We start from the raw sequence: 23,060 nt of genomic DNA on the forward strand, positions 1-23,060 counted from the left end.
GATTCTAATGCTATGCTTGATTTCCTTGCTTCTCTCTCTAGTAATGCTTGTGTTTTGCTGCAGAATAAATATGAATATAAATGTACATGTAATGGAGAGGATAACTACCAGTTAAAATGCATCAAGGGAAATTATCACCACCATATTGTACAGAAATCAAATGAGCATCCATACCTAATCTGTTGGATGGGTTCCTTTTGAAGAGGGCTCTCAGCAAACTTTGGGCTTCCATGCTCAAAAACTGAGGCATTCCTAGCTTGGCTCTGAAAGAACAGAATACTTGAAAAGAAAAAAATATTTTTCAAAAAATTTCAAATCCACACCTGCATTTTATAACTGAAATTTATTGGGACATGCAGACACCCATACACATTTGTCACCAAAGATATAATACCTAGACAGATTAGATAGCTCACAAATGGAGGGGCCAGACCTGCACCCATCGAGGTTAAAGGAAGTTTTACCATTGATGTCACTGGGAGCAGCTCCTGACCGGAAGCACATAACACCACCTTATAGTTAATGTTGCTCAAGGGTTACTAATTCTAAGGGTTCAGAGTGGTAACCATGTTAGTCTGTATCAGCAAAAAGAACAGGAGTACTTGTGGCACCTTAGAGACTAACAAAGGTATTTGGGCATAAGCTTTCGTGGGCTAAAACCCACTTCATCGGATGCAAGCAGTGGAAAATACAGTAGGAAGATATATATACACAGAGAACATTCTGTGGGGACATTCTGTGAATTCTAAGGGGTCATTTTCAGCTATTTATTATCTTTTTTCAGTTTTACCTTTCTGGATTAAATTTGGCAGGTTTGTTCTCAATCCAAGAGCAAACTTTTTGGAATGTTTGACCCAAAATGGCCTAGACATTTTCAAGAATGAAGAGAGTGATGATAAAATACACATTTTGCATTATTAAAAATTGTAATTGGGTTTTAATAGCTCTGGTGCTTCAGTGGTAGACGGCAGAAATAAGTAATTTGGCAGGGACTATGGTTTCAATCTTGCAAACATTTATGCACATGCTGAGCATTAAATCAATGTCAGGTTTGCAAAGGAAAGGACTCGAAAGTCAGGAATGACAACGTGCATGTTGTCTGTACAACTTATCTCTGCACCCTTTTATATATGCATCATCATACAGTCTTGTATTATATGACCACATATATTTTTTCTGCAAGCCCCCCCCCCCCAATGGAATGCTCACAGACCTGCAATACACAGTTTCTGGTTATTTACTCTGGGTGAATCACCTAGGGGATTTAGGCACACAATAACACTGATATTAGTAGGAGTTGCACATCTAACTCCCTGTGCAGCTTTTAAAATCTCAGCCTCTATGTATTTGTTCTTGTTCTATATATTTTATGCAGTTAAATGTACTTAGGACCAAAGGCCCATCCAAGGAAGAGAGCTAACAAGTACTTAGTAGATAAACCAAACAGACATTACTACTTACTTGAGAATGAGAGCCATTGTCTCCTTTCTGTCTTTTCCCTGGAATGGTAATGACCCTGTCAGCATCTCAAACTGTAGAACAAAAATAAAAATGGTAAATCAAATAAGCACATACAGTATTTATGTAAGATTCCATCTGACAGTGCACCATACTATAATACTTTCCATTACCTTGTTTTCTATTAATTTCAAACACCAATGATTATTTTGTAAAAATGTACTATTTATGCTAAAAAAAGGTCTACAAAACTGTAGCTATACAAAAAGATATTTTATTATGGTAAGTCCATTTCTAAGGTGTAAGACATCAGAGACCAAGACTATATTTCAGTTCAAAGGGCTGCCTAAGGAACTGTTATCATCAGTAGCATGGAGAATCATGCACTAGTTGAGATGCACAAAAATCTGGTGCTCACGGGGTTGCATGAACTTTTTTCCACCCGTGTTGGTTCACCTGGGTTCATTCCCCCATGATTTTTGCTTTGAGTTTCAGGTTTAAATGAACCCACAAACTCAAAGCAAAAGCCCAGCAGTGGTCATCAATTTTTGACTGGCTTCCATCTGAAAGCATAAATCAGCCAGCATTCCTCTGAAATACAGTGATTCTTTCAGCAAACCTGACTGGAATGTCACATTTGTAACAAAAGCCCAAATCAAGGGAGCTTGCCTGGTTGGAGTTGAACTCTGAGAGTTTCACACAGTGCTAGTCACTGCACTGTTTGCATGTACAAGTAGTAGCTGATTCCCCAAGATAAGCAATGATGGGTATTGTGCACTCGAAAATAGGGATCAGGGACATAATTCAGCTCTGCCGTAAATCAGGACAACTTCCACTGAGGTCAATAGGCATTCTTGTCTGCTTATGTCAGCACCAAGTAAGGTCTTGGGTCTTTTAACAGTAAATAAATACATACTGTTTAATATTCGCGGTTATAATTAAGCACATATTTACAAGTGCCATATTCTGCCACCCTTCTGTTGAGTTGTACCTTACCAGAGGAGTAGCTCCTTTGATTTCCGGGGGACTACTTGTGCATTAAGGTACTTTTCAATGTTAGTAAGGGGGGCAGAATCTGACTCTTAGCTGGACTCCCCCCTTTTCAAATGAAATAGATCAATAATTCCCCTAAGTACTTCATAATAATATTTAGCACTCACGGTGACTTTTCAAACCTCGCTCTCTCAAAGCACGTTATAAAAGCGGGCAAGCCGCATTATCCCAACTGGGGAAACAGAGGCATAGAAAGGCAGAATGATTTGCCCGAGGTCAGAAAACAAGCCATTGTCAGAACCTGTAGCAGAACCAGGTCTCCTGGCTCTCAGTCCAGAGGCTTAAGTGCTAGATCATGCTTCGTCCTATTTGCCTTTCTTTAACCTACAACATTTTTAATTACTTTGTGCTAGTTAGTAAATATTAGTTTAGGAGCAATATCTGCTCTGCTTTGATTAACACAAATGATGATTAAATACTAAATTTAGTTTAGAGTTATACTCTTATATCCATTTCAGCAATTTAAAAGATATAAAAGGGAAAACATAAAAGCCCTAAGGAATGGCGACCGTGTGTTTTAAAGGATAATGGCTTTTTAAAATCTGTACAAAACTCTCAATGATTAAAAAAAACCCCAACCCACAGGAAGTACAAAGAAATTACTATTATTTTTGCCCTGAAATTTAGAAAAATAAAAGCTAAACCCTATTGACTTCAATGGGGCAACACCATTGCGCAGAGTTGCACCAGCAGAAGGGAGGGCAGAATTTGAATCTCTAAATCAAATTTCAAGATGTCAAGCAGGAATGTTTCTTGCTGGATCAATATGTTTTTCCTTTAGGAGATATGTGCATATGGCAGGTAAGAGAACTTCCTATGATAAAGAGAGATGAAACAAATATTCAGACAAGGTAATACTCCAGTGAGATCAGGGCATTTCTTAAAATTGAAACTCATTGCAAAGTGCCATTGTACTAGATTCACTTCCTGTGGTATCTTAACATCTGCTCTTCAAAGCTGAAGTTGCAATTTTTATCAAATAAATATTCTGACTTTTATACATATTTCATTAAATATATGCTAACTGGCTTTGTCTTCTCTCATCAGCACCTCATTTTAAACTCTTAACAGTGGTTGGGGCTATTCAGACATTACTGCTTGAAATTCAAGTCTTCTATTCTGTATAGATATTTAAATCAGGTCACATTTAAAAGTGACAATTTATCAGCCACACTGGAACATTTTGCATATTATATCTTCAGTTCAGACGTGGTTTCCCCAGCACTAAGTTATCCAATGCAAATAGAAATCAAGCCTAATTTCACCTCTGAGACCCATAGCACAATGCGTTTGGCAGTGTCTGCATAGCAATAATTCATGAAGCCATAGCCTGCAAAACCAAGTTGCCAAGTTACCGGGGGCTAATTTCATTTAAAATGTCCAAAACCATGTACCATTCTATCCTGAAACAATTCCTCTTCCTTACTAGCAGTGCTAGCAGCCTGAAGGGGAGAGGTGTGACAGACTAATATATCTCCATAAAATAAATACATAAATAAATAAATGGTGTCCTTTTACCTCTTTACCCCTTTAGCATTCTGGTCATGGACTTTCTAACCAGTCAGCTGTATTTTGCAGTTCTCACTATCATTCACCACTCCTCCGGCCAATAAGATGTAATGGTCACTATGAAAAACTTACCAACAGATGCTACAGTATTGGCCATACCAAAACAACTGCATTTCCTGTTTTAAATAGAGGGAAGTTCTGTGACTTAAAGGGAAAGCTTTCATGCCCATGTCATGCCCGAACTTATAAAGGCCTAGGCACAATCAGAACTATGTCAGGAGGCTATTTGAATTATAAGAGCACCTAAAATTCCTTCTTCAGCAATCATACTCACCATAAAAAGTACCTGATGATTTAATAACTTGGACCACAGAGTAAACACAACCATTACATTGTTATAACAGTTTTGTGGGGAGGAAACAGAAGGAGAGGGAGAGTTGAGGCTTAACCTTAGACAACAACAAGCTCCCTGAAGCTACTGAAAACAGGTACTTGAAAGGAGACAAAGGACTTTCAAATATGTGTGGACAATTATAAGCCAGACTCAGAAAACAAAGGGACAGAAAAGTGAGGAAGGGTGGTTGGCTTGGAGGGTCAGAGAGAAGTAGCTGTTTTATTAGAGGGGAATAAGATTTTGGGTAAAATTCACAGACGTGCCCAAGTGACTTAGGGGCCAAAGTCCCATTGAAAGCACCCAAGTCATTTTAAAAAATGACTTCCGTTAAGTGGTAAGAAAAGGAATATGCATTATACTGAATTGTCTCCATATTTCTAGAAGCATGGATGTTTAGGTATCTAACGCATTATGTTTGTCATGCTTTCTTCTCCTGTGAGCTTCTTGCTCTTAAAATCCTAATTTAAGAAAATTAAAAGTGGCTGCAGTTTGTTCATTTTGGTATAAGGCATAGCCTGACACATTCGAGGCAGGAGACAGTAATATGAATGACGGCCTGGCCATTGGCCATGGAGGAAGAAAAAGACTGCAGTCTGCAGCTTCCGTTCACAAGGGAGACCATAGAAAGACCTGTATTTGCAGTGTGGACACAGAAGGCACATCAGCCTGCAAGGCAGAGTGGTAGCTCAGGGTGCAGGGACAGGGGTGGCTAGGGGTTATGTGCAGGCAGGGGGGTCGCTCAGGGTGCAGGGAGAGGGGTAAGTAGGAACTGTGTGCCCAGAGGGCACCCTCCCCCAGCAGTTGCTGCTCACCGAGGGCTCTGCCAGCCCAGGAGCCAGCATCCTGCCTGCACAGTGTTCTTTAAAAAAATAAAATAAAGACAGAGACATTTGTTGACTGGCATTAGGGAGTTGTGCTAGTAACTCCCTTGAGCACCATACAGAACATTTACCGCAATGTCTCAATCACTAGTACTTTGTTATCACATTTCTACAATTACATGGTTCTAATATAAAGATGAAATCAAATTCAAAAGACATGCACTTAACATCAATATTTAAAAGTCAGTGCAGTGCGGCTCCAGCACATTGTATGCATCAATGCTTTTTCCTTCAGTGAACTGAATCAAGGCAGGATCTGGAAGAAAGCATTGATGTTTCTGTAACGGCAATGCCATTGTGTTTAACATAATGTTGAAGAAGGTTAGCAAACATTAAGTAAACAGAAAAACATCCTTGTAAATTGAAATAGCTTATGTCTTCACCAGCTAATGCCACTGCACAGCACACCCTCAGTTTCCTGTTTATTATCAAAGAATTAAGAATTCAGTTCAATACTGAACATGAGACTTGACAAAAGAAGTTCGCCCTCACAGCTGACACCCCTGCACATAGATACACTGCTGTCTGATGGTCACAGCAGATTGACTGGGTGTCAGGCCTAGGAGTAAACAAACTGCAGGATTAGGGTGATGTGAGTTGACACCAAACCCATCACAGAACCCTGCAGTTCTGCTGAGAGATTCAGGATCCACCCCTCCCAATACATAAGCCATCTCATAGTTTGTTCCTTGTGTACCAACTGCTTACCCTGATGGTCTTCTAGAGGGCCCACTGGCTGTGTCCCTGACCACTTCCCTCCCCTCTCACCTGCTCCATCATGAGCCCCCATATTCAGAGACACTGTGTGCCCACTCCATCCAGTACCTTTGAAAGACTGCTGCTTTTCCCTAATCCTGACCTCTCACCCTTACTAATGAGCAGTGGGAGAGGAAAAACACTAGCAACAGCATGCTATGGATTATGAGGTTTCCCTTCTCTAATAAGTAGTTGCTAGGGAATCCCTGAAGGCTCCTTAGCTACCATGTTAGAAATTATGGGATGCCATACACTCCTGCCTCATCATACCGCCAGCTACTGCAAAAGAGGAAATGTTTCCTCTCTCCTACTTCACCTCATCATACGTTTTTGATTGGGAGAGGCGGTAACATTTACCTGGTGATCCCACAAAGCAGCAAGATAAGAGAAGCAGCCACGTAGTGTCCTCTGAAGACCCGGGGATGGGGAATCTACACTCAATGAGGGAGTGAGGGGATGGAGTTTATCTTCAATGAGATCCAGTGAGCTAACAAAATTAAGTTGAGAGCTGGGGGTGGTGGAAAGGATAGGTTGCACAAACAACTTCACTCCAGGTCTGCTGAAATGTTGTGAACCTGGGATGATGTTCAAGGTTGCACTAGGAGCCTGAAATCACTTGGTTCAGAGAGTTGAACATTCCAGTCAGGACTCTTGGGCTCCACTCTCACTTTCATCTAGGTGGCCTCGGGCAACGTCACTTAATTGCTCAGTGTCTCATATTTCCCATTTATAAAACAGATTATTTTATTATAATTATTTATTATTTGTATTATTGCAGCACCTAGGAGCTCCAGGATTGGACCAGAGCCCCACTATGATAGGCACTGTACAATCACCACACAAAAAGATGGTGCCTGTCCCAAAGAGCTTACAATCTAAGGATAAGACAAGAGACAACAGACTGATACAGAGCGACAGGGGAGTACAAGAAAACAGCAAGACAATGCTAGTCAGCAAGACACAGACAGTGGTCTCAGCACACCAGGATCCGGGGAATGGTATTTTAATTCGTTTGCATTCTGTTTCACACCTGCATTTCCTATAGTAATAAATAAAAAATATTTTTATATTTTGTACAAGTTTTTTATAATGCAATTAAAATAAAGCAAAGTTGAAATGATGAAAAAATGCTTTAAAGGCAAAGCAAGCTTATAATGTAAAATTACATGCTGGCGGGCTATACCATAGGTCAGTGGTTCTCATCTGGGAGGTCTGTGGCCCCCGGAGATGGGGGTGGTGGTCGCTGCAAGCAGTCCCCGGTCAGCTTCACCCTCCCTCCTCTTCCCCCGCCCCTAAGCCCCCGGCCAGGTCAAAGGCCGGACAGGGTGGGGCGGCTCCTGCTCTGGCTGGTGCCATGGAGCAGTCGGCCAAGTGCTTCCCTGTCTCCTCCTCCTGTTGCTGGTGCCTGGGGCTGTGGCTGCGCCTCAGCTCCCAGCCCCTCTTGACTGCTTGTGCAGCCAGTAAGAGCTGCTTGGGTGGGGGGGACCAGGCTCCGGGGCTGGCAGAGCCCTTGGGAAGCAGCAACCACAGTGGGGGGTGCCCTCGCAGCACACAGCTCCTAGCTACCCCTCTCCCTGCACCCTGAGCTACCCGCCCTGCCTGCACACAGCCCCTAGCTACCGCTTTCTCTGCACCCTGAGCTACCACCCCACCTGCACACCGCCCCTGCCCGCACCCAGAGATACCCCCTGCCCACACACAGCCCCTAGAGCTACCTCCCACCCTGCTCCCTGAGCTACCCCTGTACCCATACACAGCCCCTAGCTATGCCTTCCCTGAACACTGAACTACCCCCTGCCCGCACACAGCCCCTACCTACCCCTTTCTCTGCATCGTGAACTACATCCCTCACTGCACACAGCCCCAGCTATACCCTTGCTTGCACCCTAAGCTACCTCCCTGCCTGCACACAGCCCCTAGCTACCTCTTTCTCTGCATCCTGAACTACCCCTGCCTGTACACAGCCCCTAGCTACCCGCTGCCTGCACCCTGAGCCACCCCCTGCCCGCACACAGCCCCTAGCTACCCCTCTTCCTGCATCCTGAGTGGTTTTCAAACTTTTTGAGCTGAGCGCTCACCCACCCCACCAACCGCCTTTAAGCTATAATTTTTTCTTGTGCCACCCCCCATCCCAGACAGGCTGGATGGCCTGCTAAGGTAAGTCAGGTGGTGGAGGTGGCACTCCTTTCCCGTGCCTTGCAGAGATGGCCTGAGTCCCGCTGGGCCCTGCTTCCACCCAAACAAGCATGTTGAGGGGGCCTCAAAGAAAAAGGTTGAGAACCCCTGCCACAGGTGAGCTTGCACCCCCTAGTTTGTACTTTAAGCTTAGCATTAATAGTAGTTCAAATAACTACTGTAGTGTTGAAGATGTGTTGCTGGGTAGTAAACTTAAAAAAATGCACAGACAGGAATATAATGCACATAAAACAAATGCTAATATAAAAAACAAAAACAAAAGCAGGCTCGGCTTGACATGAGTAATTGGACATGGGTGAGGCCTCATTTTTTGAGAGACAGGATTTGGGAGGTAAATGCATCAGCAGGCTGTAAACAGAATGTCTGTACAACCTAAGATAAGGGGGAATACCCATGGAACCATTTACAATGGACAAGATAACAATGGATAAGATAAGCCTGGAACATAAAATAAGGTAAAGAGTAAGTCGTGCATGAACAGTGCGTGGTATTCAGGGATTGAGTCCTACAAAATAACCAAGCCAATCCCCAAATGTGTGATTCAGTGCATAGTAAACCCAGTGTAATATGTAAATATATATAAAGGAAGAGGTGTGCCCATCCCCTACACTTGAGTCTGATTAACTCAGCATAGCTTTGCTGTATGCCAAATAAAAGAACTAGAGTGACAAGACTTAAGTCGAACTGAGTTCTTAGAGGCTGAATGGAAGAAGTCTTGGGAGAACCCCAACACCACCGTCAAGCTTTTTGTAGGCATCGTGGCAAAGGAGGGTTTGAAGGACAATCGTGAGGTAGCTCTGTGGATGTTTATGAAGGACAGCATGGGAGAAAACACAAAGGTGCTTGTTTGAAAATGTAACAAGTGGACAATGGATGTTGGCATTATGGGCTGATCAGACATGAAAGTCAGCCTTTTGATACTGAATGGAGATGATAGGTAGGATGGGAATAGACTGTGAAGGGCCTTGAAAGTGAAGACAAGTAGCATATGTTTGGTATGATAGAGAAGAGGGAGCCAGGGAAGGGTTGCAAAGAGAATGCTGACATGGTCAAAGTGATGAGTTAGGAAAATTTTTGAATAGATATGAATGGGGCAAAATTGCATTTCTCAAGGTCAGAGAAAAGGATGTTGTAGTAATCAAGATATGAATGATGAGAGTTTTAGCTGTGTGGATGGATAAGAAAGGCCGTACTTAGAGATGTTATGAAGAAAGAATCTACAAGACTTAGACACAGCCTGGATGAGAGTACCTAGAGAGAGATCTGAGTCCAAGATGATAGGCAGGTTAGTGGTACAGTTCACAGTGCTTGAGAAAGAAGATAACAGAGAGGATTTGGGCAGGGAAAGGGGGCAATTAGGGGCTTTGTTGCATTGATCTTGAGCTGATGGCTAGCCATCTACAAGGATGAGATGTCAGAGAGACAGGTCAATAATTTCATTTAAGCAGAAGGATACAAGTCTGGGGTAGAGAGGTAGATCTGTGAGTTTTCCGCATAGCGATAGTCATTGAATTTGTGTTTTCAGATGAGATTACTCAGAGAAAAACTATAGAGGGAGAACACAAGGGAACCAAGGACAGAGCCTTGTGGAACTCCCACAGAAAGCTGAAGGGGGGGATGAGGAGGATCCTCTGAAGAATACGCTGAATGACTTACTAGAGAGGTAGGAGGAGAACCAGGAGAGGACAGAATCATGGAAGACAAGAGAGGACAAAATTGCAAGAAGAAGAGCATGGTCGCCTGTGTGAAAGGTGGATGACAGGTCAAGAAGTATTAGGATGGAGTACTGGTGCTGAGATTTGGCTAAGAAGAGATCATTAGAAACTCTGGACAGAGTAGTTTCAGTGGAGGGCACGAGGTACAAACCAGAATGGAGAAGATCTAGGATGAAATTGGAGGTAAGGAACTCCAGGCAGCGATTGTAAATACACCTCTACCCCGATATAATGCGACCCGATATAACACAAATTCGGATAGAATGTGGTAAAGCAGTGCTCCGGGGGTGTGTGTGTGTGCACACTCCGGTGGATCAAAGCAAGTTCGATATAACGCTGTTTCACCTATAACGCGGTAAGGCTCCCAAGGACAGCATTATATCGAGGTAGAGGTGTAGTGTGTTCAATGAGTTTAGAGACAAAGGGGAGAAGGGAGATGGGGCAGTAGTTGGAGAGGCAAGTAGGGTGAAGGGTAGTTTTTATATTAACGGAGAGACTAAAGCATGCCTGTATTGCAGGGGTGGCCAACCTGAGCCTGAGAATGAGCCAGAATTTACCAATGTACATTGCCAAAGAGCCACAGTAATACGTTAGCAGCCCCCCATCAGCTCCTCTCCCCCCCACTACCAGTGCCTCCCACCCACTGGCAGCCCCACCGATCAGCGCCTCCCCCTCCCTCCCCGCACCTCCCGATCAGCTGTTTCTTGGCGTGCAGGAGGCTTGGGGGGCGGGAAGCGGTGGCGTGGGGGCAGGGCCCATGGCAGAGCCAAGGGTTGAGCAGTGAGCACCCCCCGGCACATTGGAAAGTTGGTGCCTGTAGCTCCAGCCCCGGAGTTGATGCCTATACAAGGAGCCGCATATTAACTTCTGAACAGCCGCATGTGGCTCCGGAGCCACAGGTTGGCCACCCCTGCTGTATTGTGAGGGGAAGAGCCAGAGGAGAGTGAGCAGTTAAGGAGACGAGTAAATAAGGGGATGAGAGTAGATGCGAGGGAGATCAGGAGATGGGAAGAGATTGGGTCACTGGGGCAAGTGGAAGGTTAGAGGAGGAGAGCAGATGGGAAACTTCTGCTCCCAGGAAGAAGGAGAGCACTGTAGAGCAGGCAGGGGGGAGAGAAGATGAACTGAAGGGTTCACTGGAAGGTCTGGGACGGAGCTGCACCGCAGGACATGAGCAGGTGCTGGTAGAAGCTCCCCCTCAGGTTGGTGGACAGAATTGCATCACCTACCTCCTGAGAGGCATACTTAATTAGTGTTTGTAAAGAGCTTGAAGATCTTCACATAACTGCTATTCACATGCAAAATAATCTGAATTATGAAAAGCATCCCTCACAATGAAAATAAAAGGACATTGTTAGACCCGGATTTTGCAAAGGAGGTAGTCTTGCTGTGATGCTTGGTATTGAGCTAACCAGGTAAGTGTGTGTACACTGTACAGTCCTTGGTGTATAGAGCTTTGTAGTACAGTTAGGTTTAAGGCAAAAATTATCAGAGCAAAACATTCTCTGGCTGGCCAGAAGCAGAGTAAGATGTTCATTAGCATCTCCTTTCTCTACTTACAAATTCTGCAGGTGCAGCAACTAAAGAAAGGCACTTCACTTTATTCTTTATGCATTCCTACATTGCATATATAAGTATTAACACGTATCTTTTTATTTGGGATCTCTAGCCCAGTCATCGCTCACATCCCACCACGTGCATATGAAGTTGTCTGTAGAGTGTCAAACTCTTCACTTCAGGAAAAACAAACAGCTTCATCCAGGTCTGGAGCTCTGTAAATCAGCCAGAAATTCATACTAAGAGACCATTGTGACTACAGGCCTCCCAATAGACTTGCAGATGCTATCTCAATGACAGCCCAATCCACCAGGGATCTAGATCTATGGTGTTGTTACCAAATCTCTCATGGCGTAGCAGAAAATGGACTAGGTTTATACACAACTTTTTAGCCAGTTAAGTCAATTAACTTTTCATACCGATTCTCTCGGTGAAAAGCTTTTATAACACCACTAGAACGGACCTGTGAGCTGGTATCTGAAATCTCAGGTCTTAGGGGTGAGTGGCAGGCAGGAAGACAGAAAACAAAAGGAGTCTGGTCATGATAAAGCATACCTTTACACACCTTTACACCCCTTGGAACACATTTGTAAGTAGGCTCACGCCAGGTACCATCATTTACTAAAAGAGCATCAAGGATTGATGCTGTGTGTTTAAAGCAGGATATTGGAGCCAAGATACAAGATCTCATCTGGTATGACCATTCCTATGGACATGTACTATACTACCTTAAGCAAATTCTGAAACATTGATTGGCAAACTGTGGTATTTACATGATCATAAATACAGCAGGATAACTAGCATTTTTGATTTACAAAGGTCTACCATCAAAGACTCAGACAGGCTATTGGTACTAAGTGAGGCAAGTTCTGGTTTCACAGAAGTCAATGGCAAAACCCTCATTGATTTCAAAGAGACCAGGATAACCTTGTCAGTTAAGATCATTTTGATAATAATAACGATAATGATTGTGATGCTGGTAAACCAGGTGCCAGCCCTTGCTAAGGCTGTAGGTGTCAGCTGAGCCAAATTCGTAACTAGAAACTGGACCAGCTCACCTGTATGTTAATATTGATCAAGATGGTTGTTAAACTTGTAAGAATGTGTTTAATCTCTATAAAATGCTTGTAAGTTGCTGCATGCAGTAATCTTACTTGTAATGTCTGTATCCCATGCTATAAAGTAGTATATAAGGTTTGGTTTAAAATTGTAAAATTGCCTGCTCTGAACTTGTGAACCAAGGCAGGAAAAGTGGTTCCCCTGCCCATGCAGAAGAACTATCAAGGCTAAATGGGCCATTGTGGAACATCACAATGCACAGACTGGTTTAATGGCCCTCTTACACCCACAAAGGTGCTAGGTGCAAGAAAGCACATCCCATCAGCTTGAATTCAGAAAGAGGGAAATAAAGATAGCGGACAGGAAGATTTTTATCTCTTTGCTATTTGAACTCTTGCAAGGGCTGGAGCTAAGAAATAAAAAAAGCTGAGATCCCCAGGGTCAATTTGGCTTAGCTCTAAAAAGACATTCAGTGCTGACAGATTCCTACATTTCTGTCACCTTTTGGAACCATAGACTGAACTCATTTGTTTATATATACTACCTGTTTTAACTTGTAAACAACTCTCTCATTTCTTTTTCCTAGTTAATAAATCCTTAATTAGTTTACTATGGGATTGGCTACCAGTGTTCTCTTTGGTATGAGATCTAGGGTACAAATTGGCCTGGGGTAAGTGACTGGTCTCTTGGGACTGGGAGCAACCTGAATATTTTGTGATTTTTGGTGTAAGTGACCAATTATCACTAAGTCCAGCCTGTCTGGAGACTACATGGAGACTGTCTGGAACTACATGGTAAGACTGTTACAGTGATCCAGGAGTTCACATTTGTAACTGGGTTGGTGAAATCTAATTATAGAACATACCACCAGTTTGGGGTGTCTGCCCTGCTTTTGTCAGTCTGCACTGAGGTTGGCATTCTTGGTCATGAGCCACTCCAGACAGCATGACAATAATAATAATATTTTACACTGGACTTCAGCTTCAAAGTGCTTGACAAACTTAGATGAACACTTCCATGAGATGGGTAACTCAATATTATTTAGCTTGATTCTCCACTGTGCTTAAGAGAGGAGGCTGATGGGGACCTGGTCATAACTTCTCCAGTCTCAGCCAACTGGTCCTGGTGTAAGTTGAAGCTGCACGTCTCATCTTCTCCTCACCCCCTCGCTACCTCACCAGGCCCCCTGCCTCCTCTTATGTGAGACAATCTCTGGATGCTCCAAGTTCTCTTTGTGCCATGTAAAGCAGACTGGAGACTCTGTCCCTGTTATCTCCATTTTATACCTGTGAAATCTGAAGAAGAGACCTTTCTTCTTATGTGTCCAAGGACCCAGATGAAGTCAGAGTCAGAACCAAGATCAGAACTCATGAATTACTATCCTCCAGCCTGAACTCAGAACACAAGCCTTTCTATTGGTATTGATCCAAAAACAATGTTTGTTTCTGTGTTAACAGGATGACGCTGCTAATGCCCACTGACAGAACTTCATTACTTCTTAACAAAAAGCTTTGCATCTTCAATCTTGCTGCCCCTACCTACGCTTGTAATGGGCTGTTGTTCTCCTCAACTGCTCCTTTATATCCCACCTCTTCCAGCATTCCTTCCTACCATTTTTCACCGTCACCAATCCCACTGCTCTCCCTTACTTGTACTATTGTCCCAGGGCTTATTTGCTTTGATAATTTAGGGCCAGTTCCTGGGAGGTGCAGAGTACCCTCACCTCGTATTGATGTCAGTGGTTGCGGAGGGTGCTCAGCACCTCAGATCTGCTTTGCTCTAGACAAGCCCACATCCATAATAAAGTGGGAACAACACACTAGAGCTTGAACAGCTTGTTTAGATAGAATTACAATATTCCCTTGGCAACCACTGACCCATCTCAGAGATCCCTATTTTGGGGCCAAGTCTTTGATCTCTTTTTATCCAGTCCATTTTGATCCTTGAATCTACATTTTATGTGCTTTGATCCTACATTGTGGCTCAAGTGAACAAGCCCTTAAAATGGTGTATAATTCTTTTCCTCTTTATGCTGTTGCTGTGTATTATGAATTGAAGCAAATGGTATAAAAGGAGACAAGGGAGTATCACTATTTGGTGACGGGTCTCATTGCTAGGGTAAATACCATTTTATCGCTATCATTTAGAACTTACTGCAGGGAACATATTTCTTATCCTATTGATCAAGATTTTGGATATGAATAATACACTTACATACATTTTCCATCAAGGTATGTATATGCCTCCAACTAGTATATTTTTTCATGTGAATTTGACAACACATTGCAAATTGCTTTGAGGTAAATTCTAACCAATATCTGAATATCACTTAATTCCTTCTGATCCTTAGATTATCTTAAGAACAGCTTCTCCACCAGAGTATGTTGGTTACAGTTCAAGGAAAATACCGCATAAAGAGATACAAAAAGAGGAAAATGCTAGCAGCAGATATCCTCCCATACTTTTTGCTTATAGAAATCCCTTTTTACTGCTTCAATCCGTTAATTATTAAAAGGAAAAAAGGTTAAAGTGATTAAAGCTTTTTTCTCTCTGAGGTGTCTCTGGCAGCACTCAAAGGCTTAAGCACCAGCTTACAGTTAAGATGCTTTTACTATCTCTATCTCATCTCTTTCTGTATTCCATTATCTTTTCCAATATATTAAGTCACCGAGGAGGGGAGTAGGAGAGAAAGAAATGGAGAAAAAAGATTAAAAATACTGAGCACTATAATGATGCAAAGGAGACAATTAATAAAAGGAAGAAAGAGTGACATCATATGTGGCAAATATATCAATAATGAATTTTCCTTTAGTGGAAGCAGACTATGAAAAGTATGCTCCAAAAATAAGTATGTAATAAAATATCTTGGAAGGTTTAGTATATTCTAGTAAGACAGAAGCCTTCATTTCACAGATGTAGACATTATTATCAATGACCCCCTTTTCTCTAAGTTTCTCTAAGAGGTCAGGGACATCCTATGGACAGATCCCACATGGGGAATTGCTTCCACTCAAGAACCAAGCTAGTAAATAACAAAACAGTGATCCTGTTTATTCCTGGGGTGACTGTATTTTTCTAAACTTGTTCTGCCTATCTCTTTGGAATAAGGTTATCATGACTCATGGCAATCAATTATAACAGACAGCTTATGAGAGAATTGGAATGAGGGAGCGAGAAATTAGTGGCCATATGTCATCTCATATAATGTCAGAAGTAATTAGTTTCCTACTGCTGATGCCATGTGAACGATAAAAGCAATCATCACCCATTTATGTCCTCCTTACTACCAGTCCATTAATTGCTGAAAGTGAGCCTTCTTAGCCTGAAATATCCAGACAGCTGCCAAAAGAATGAAAAAAGAAACATAATTCATCCTTACCATTAGCACACCAAAGGACCACCAGTCTGCACTCTGCGTGTGTCCTCGCCGGTTGACCACCTCTGGGGCCATGTACTCTATTGTCCCACAGAATGAATACGCTCTCTTGTCATGGTCAATGGCCTCCTTGCTCAGGCCAAAATCTAGACATATTTTGTAAATAGATAGAACTGTTGTCAGATCTTGGTTTATGATTATAAACATTATCTCACATTTAAACATCATTTTTCATTCAAATGAAACCCAACAGCTTTCGACAGAGATGCAGAATACTGAATCCAACTGAGAGTTGAATATTTACAGAAGTGCACATTCACGTAATGTGCAGTCTATGTGCACATAAGCACCAAAACATACTCCAAAGTTGGAAGTTACATTTGCACGTGGCTATACGCAAGCCAAATTCCTGCTTGCATGTAGGGATTTGTACCCTGAAGTTGGGCACATGCATTTTTCCACACACTTCTGAAGATACGTCCCCGAGATGGCAGAGGTAATTTGGATAAGAGAATATAGTTACACCAGTTGGAATTTGCACAGGACATTGGAGTTAACACCCAATTCTTGCAAAAAGTAACATGGAATTTCTAATCATCACAAGTGGACAAGCATGCAGTGATGCCCACACTGCAGCTCCAAGGCAACAAAGGGATGTCCATTCTAGGCATCTTTTGGTTGCAGTCTAATCTGGAGCTAGAAGCCATACCAGAAGGGTGTGTGGTTGCAGGGACTCCTGGGTTAGAAGTCTGGAGCTGGAAGCCACAGTCAGGAGCCCAATTTTATCTGGAAAACGGTACTTCCTGCATGCACAGGGCCCTTATGCTACACCAGGCCAATGGCTCAGCATTGACCAGAGGGAATAACGTCAGCTACTGAATCATCAATCCCACTTCCTGCAGCCCCTAGGTTTTCTCTAGCAACCTCGTTCCAGCTACTGACCCAAGATCACAGCTTGATGCATGGAAACCAATGCAGTGCGTTGGCAGGTTTGTAGAGATTAAGTTTCAGTGATCAAATGCTGTTCTTTACATACCTGTAATCTTAATGTGACCCTCTTCATCTAGGAGGATGCTGGAAGGGAAAAGGCAAAAAACAAAGAAGGATTATAAAGATACAAAGTACATTTAACAATAAAGAATAAAAAATGGTGAAAGAGGAAATATATACAAATTAAATATACATGTAGCCCGCCTCCTTCTTAGAGACTCCAGAGAAGAGAAAGATCCCCAGAAGCCCAAAGGTCTACATACCTACGTGCCTGAGACATGAACAGCCTATGCAGGCTGGATAATCAGCCTGACTGACAGGCCAAGGCAGCCAATTGCATGACTTGAATGTTTGGTTGGGACTGCCCAGACACATGATCTGAGCCCAGAGAGACCCAGTGTTTGAAGGAAGGGAGTTGACTGCAGGGTGTCTGCTTTCAGCAACAAGAGTCACAGAGCTTTCCCTGCTCTTGAAGGAAAGAAGAGAAAGGTGCACAGAGAACCCAAGACTCTTTGGTTGCAAAGTGATCTACAGAGTCGTAAAAGGAAGAAATAAGTGGACTCTTCCACTCTTGAAGACCAGAGGTTTTCTGAGAGTGGGCTACACACATTTTTACAGTGTATCATCATCATCAAGGGTCAAACAAAAAACAAACAAATAATGCAAGTTAGCTTTAAGGCTGCCATTCTGTTCACGACTCCCCGGGATGGCTCAATGTTGCAACAATCTCAGAAGAGAAGTTAATTTTATCACATAGGATTTAAGTGTCATGTAAGCCTGTGAACCAATAGGCACAATGTGATAGGTTAATAAAAGAATGAGGTCATATCTCTTAGAGCTACATGCAGAAGATTGAACCAACTGCATGGCACCACCTTGCCTTGGACCAGTTGGAGCACCCTTATACATCCAGGACTCAGTGAATGGAAAAGTATGAGGGGGTGGCCCAGAAATGAGATGTTGGAGGGAGGGAGTGTTGTCCCCTCTCTACCTCCAACATCCCATGGGAAATCTGCTAAAAAGGTAATACAGACACAAGGGAGGATTACGCAGTTCTCATCTCCCTAGGTCCCTTCCAGTGAAATTTAACTCCAGAGGCCATGATCTGGTCATGCCATGAGTAAGTATGCTGAATTTCCATGCTTATATCAGCTTAAATTAGCCCATGAATATTGTTTATTTTGATGTCTTTTGGTTTTAATAGTAGAAGTAAATACATTTTTATTTTCCGAAAGTTAAATTTAACTCAGCACGCATAACAGATTGAAAGGTGATGGCAGACTGACTTCACTGGTGAGGGAACATAGTATAACCGTGGTAGTGAGACTGTGGATATCTACAAATCCAAATGAATTATTTGTCCCAGACTCAGTAAATAAATGCTGTGTCTTGAAGGAGCATGCTGCACAAGGGATTTATTTAGGGTGTTCACTTTATAAATTATTTTTACCACATGAAAACAGTAATATGGAGTATTTAATCTAATTGCTGATTCATGTGTTGAAGAAGATCTAACTCTTATCTCCTGACTGCTTATGGTCCATAAAAAGATTCTACTGCACTTTTCAGAACAGTAGGGATGTTAATACTAGTCTCTTGGTCAAATTCCAACATGGGTAATTGCATTTTACCCAACTAAATTTCCTTACTATACCAATTGGATCTGACATAATTCTTTACTTCCGGCCCTAAACTATTCTGTAGTGTTTCTATGCATGGTTGAATATATATTTTCAACACTGAAGGCAGCTCTCTTTTCAGTGATGTGAAGTGATTCCTTGTTATGTGATCGTAATATATTTCACTATTCAAAAATATTTGTGTGAAAAAACTAGAGATTCTTCTCATTTGTAGTGTGATTTTGATAACAGGGAAACATTTTCACTTTCCCCACTATTTTTTTTAGTAACAAATGCAAAAAAAAAAAAAAGCAAGCAACCTTGGAGTTATAACCTCGTGTTTTCATATTTACTCCAGGCTAACATTTGCGGTTTTCACAGAAGCATTCTGACATGAAACATGAAGGCAGCCAGCAAAAATCACCTTTAGTTTTTGCGGAAACAAGAAAGAATGTTGAAACAGAATTGTGACTCATAACTTGTAAGGATATTAATTTTGTAGCCCTAATGCGGTCAGCACTCCTTTAATCAACAATTAGATTAAATATGTAAAGTTAGTAGTCAACCACATTGTCTCTCTTTATATTCCCATCCTCTCAGACCTTCAGATCATCATAATACATATAATTAAAAGAAAACATAATAGAAGCAAAACTGATACATTAGTATATAGATGCAGAAAATGTTGTCTTTATACTAAAACATAATTAAACAGAAGATCATCTGTAATGCATTTGTAGGTTGGGGACAGACTATTATAGAGTATAATTCAACATCAAAGGCTGACAGCTTAGTCACTATTATTGCTCAATAAGTAAAGCTGCTTCTTTTCCATCCCCTCCCACCTTCCTGAGGAAGCGTGATTTTTAAGCACTAGCCATGTAACAGGCATGTTTAAATATGCACTAGTGATAATCTTCTCTCCACAAGAGGATTACACTGAGGCCTTGGCTACACTTGTGAGTTACAGCGCTGTAAAGGCTCCCCCAGCACTGTCACTCCCCGTTCACACTGGCAAGGCATTTGCAGCGCTGTATCTCCGTGGTTGCAGCGCTGCATGTACTCCACCTCTCCGAGAGGAATAGTGAGTATTGCGGCGCCAGTGTGGCCGCCCAATGCGCTGTGAATGGCCTCCAGAATTATTCAGCAGTATCCCACAATGCCTGTTCTAGCCACTCTGGTCATCAGTTCAAACTCTACTGCCCTGGCCTCAGGTAACCAACCATGTGACCCACCTTTTACATTCCCCGGGAATTTTAAAAATCCCCTTCCTGTTTGCTCAGCCCGGCGTGGTGTGGAGTGCTGTCAGCGAATCTTTCCAGGTGACCATGCCTCCACGCGCCAAGCGAGCCCCAGCATGGAGCAATGGCGAGTTGCTGGACCTAATCAGTGTTTGGGGGGAGGAAGCTGTCCAGTCCCAGCTGCGCTCCAGCTGTAGGAATTACGATACCTTCGGGAAGGTATCAAAGGACATGATGGAAAGGGGCCATGACCGGGACGCCCTGCAGTGCAGGATTAAAGTGATCCACCAGGAAAACGCAGCGCACCGGCAGCAAAGCACCGCACACCGGCAGCAAAGCACTGATAGGCTCATAAGCATCCTGGAGCGCCAAGCAGACGCTATCCAGGAGCTGGTAGCCATGCAGAAAGAGGAGCAGTACCGCAAACGCAAACGCCACCCCCCCCCACAGTCCTTGTGCCAAAACTCTTTCAGTTGTGCCCCACTGTCACCTCCAACCCACTTTCCCCAACTTCCATGTTCTTCATGCCACCCACTGCCTCCAACACCAGTATCTTCACCACCCAGCCCTGAAAACCACGTCCCTTACCCTCTGCACTCAACCCCCATCACCATGAAGTATAGCTGTCCTGAAGTGCAGCACTCACTGCACAGCACACCAGACAGGACATACGCAAATCTGTGATTGCACTGTTCCCCACTCCACCCCCTTGTTTCTTTTCAATAAATAAATTTTTTTTCTTTTCAATAAATGGATTCTTTGGCTTTGAAAACATTCTTTATTATTGCATAAAGTAAAAGACTCCTTAGCCCAGGAAATAAACAGGCACTGCAAGTCTGCTTGTCTGCTTAGCAGACACTGATTCCTAAAGATTGGAACTACTGCACTTCACTCCCATGCAGGGCACCAGATATCACTGCTGGTTTTCAGCCTCAAATTGCTCCCTCAAGGCATCCCTAATCCTTGCAGCCCCACGCTGGGCCCCTGTAATAGCCCTGCTCTCTGGCTGTGCAAATTCAGCCTCCAGGTGTTGAACCTCGGAGGTCCATGCCTGAAGTGAAGCTTTCACCCTTCCCTTCACAAATATTATGGAGGGCACAGCACGCGGATATAACCGCGGGGATGCTGTTTTCGGCCAAGTCCAGCTTCCCATACAGAGATCGCCAGCGGCCCTTTAAACGGCCAAAGGCACACTCCACAGTCATTCGGCACCGGCTCAGCCTGTAGTTGAACCGTTCCTTGCTGCTGTCAAGGCTCCCTGTGTAGGGTTTCATGAGCCACAGCATTAACGGGTAAGCGGGATCTCCAAGGATCACAATGGGCATTTCAACTTTCCCTACCATGATCTTCCGCTCTGGGAAAAAAGTCCCAGCCTGCATCTTCCTGAACAGCCAAGTGTTCTGAAAGATGCGTGCGTCATGCACCTTTCCGGGCCAGCCTGTGTTAATGTCAATGAAACGCCCACGGTGATCCACAAGCGCCTGGAGAACCATAGAGAAATACCCCTTCCGATTAACTTACTCGGATCCTAGGTGGGGTGGTGCCAGAATAGGAATGTGCATCCCATCTATCGCCCCTCCACAGTTAGGGAACCCCATTTGTGCAAAGCCATCCACTATTTCCTGCACGTTACCCAGAATCACGGTTCTTCCGAGTAGGATGCGATTAATGGCCTTGCAAACTTGCATCAACACGATTCCAATGGTCGACTTTCCCACTCCAAACTGGTTTGCGACCGACCGGTAGCTGTCTGGAGTTGCCAGCTTCCAGATTGCAATAGCCACCCGCTTCTCCACTGGCAGGGCAGCTCTCAATCTCGTGTCCTTGCGCCGCAGGGTGGGGGAAAGCTCCTCACACAGTCCCATGAAAGTGGCTTTTCTCATCCGAAAGTTCTGCAGCCACTGCTCGTCATCCCAGACTTCCAGGACGATGTGATCCCACCACTCGGTGCTTGTTTCCCGAGCCCAAAAGCGGCATTCCCCGGTGCTGAGCATGTCCGTGAATGCCACAAGCAATTTCATGTCGTACGCGTTACGCGGCTCGATAGCATCGTCGGACTCCTCACCCTCACTCTCACTGTCATTTTGGATCTTAAGGAATAGTTCGACAGCCAAACGTGACGTGCTGGCGAGATAAATCAGCATACGCCTCAGCAGTTCGGGCTCCATTTCCCACAGACAGATCGCGCTGCACAGAAACCGTTGAAAGATGGCGCCAAAGGTGGACGGAAACAAAGGGATTTCTGGGATGCGAAGCGATGCATCACGGGGCATTGGGACAGGACCCAGAATGCCCCCGCATCCACGCCCCCTTCCCACAACCCACAGCGCCAGAATGGGAAAAGGTGCTCTGTGGGATAGCTGCCCATAATGCACCGCTCCCAATAGCGCTGCAATTGCCGCAAATGTGGCCATTACAGTGCGCTGGGCAGCTGTCAGTGTGGACAGAGTGCAGCGCTTTCCCTACTCAGCTGCACGAAGTCAGGTTTAACACACAGTGCTGTACATCTGCAAGTGTAGCCAAGGCCTGAGGAAGATAATAGAATTTTAGGCTCCTGTGACCCATGTGGTTTGGAGGCCAGTGTCAGGAGCTGGGTGTGAAACCTTGTTATGGGTTGGGCTAACCCTCCCTTCCCAGGTTGATAGGTGTGAATTACCATCACTGCAAACATAAGCCCCACCTAAGACAAAAGGCATGTGTGAACCCGCCCAGGAGTGGGTTTGTTGTGATTTGTTTTGGGTAGGTGTTCCTGGGAGTGAGACACAACACACAGCTACTGAGGTCACAGACCAGAACAGAGAGAGAGGCAGAGGAAAGGATGCAAGAAAAAGGCAAGCAGGAGCCTGTGAGCATAGTGTGACCCTGGAAAAAGCTATAGAAAGAGCTTTTGGCCCGAGTGTTGGCTAAAGAGGCTTGGGGGGCTGGTAAGCTAAGGAGCTGATTCTTTTTTGCTCTTGATTCCTTCTGCATTCAGAGACACAGGACTTTGTACATTCCTTGTAAATAAACAAGATTGCGTCAAACAAATACCTGGCTACTACCAATTTCTACTCCCACCTGGAACATCCATACAGCCCTGAACTTTGACTAGCCAGTCAGGTCAAAAAGGGGCAACAGGAGCAAACATGTGGTAATCACACAGTTTTGGCCCTGGAAGTGTAGAATGGCCCACAATGATGACTCTTCTTCACTCCCAAACCCAGGGGAAGGCTTCTGTGATAACAGTGTAAGATTGCAGTAATTCCAGGGGTATTGC

At 43.7% G+C, this 23,060-nt stretch overlaps 1 protein-coding gene across 2 annotated transcripts in view; it reads right to left on the reverse strand.

The window, feature by feature from the left end:
• RPS6KA2 (ribosomal protein S6 kinase A2) overlaps window positions 1-23,060 on the reverse strand; it is a 460,922-nt gene that overhangs the window by 76,231 nt on the left and 361,631 nt on the right. For both annotated transcript variants that reach the window (XM_065400516.1, XM_065400517.1), the window contains 4 exons: window positions 16,991-17,028; window positions 15,958-16,100; window positions 1,462-1,532; window positions 175-263 (listed from right to left, as the gene is read on the reverse strand). In XM_065400516.1, the coding sequence (XP_065256588.1) occupies window positions 175-263; window positions 1,462-1,532; window positions 15,958-16,100; window positions 16,991-17,028 (341 nt within the window). The remainder of the gene's footprint in view (window positions 1-174; window positions 264-1,461; window positions 1,533-15,957; window positions 16,101-16,990; window positions 17,029-23,060) is intronic.

The sequence above is a fragment of the Emys orbicularis genome, chromosome 3, assembly GCF_028017835.1.
Source record: "Emys orbicularis isolate rEmyOrb1 chromosome 3, rEmyOrb1.hap1, whole genome shotgun sequence".
Classification (NCBI taxonomy): Eukaryota; Metazoa; Chordata; order Testudines; family Emydidae; genus Emys; species Emys orbicularis.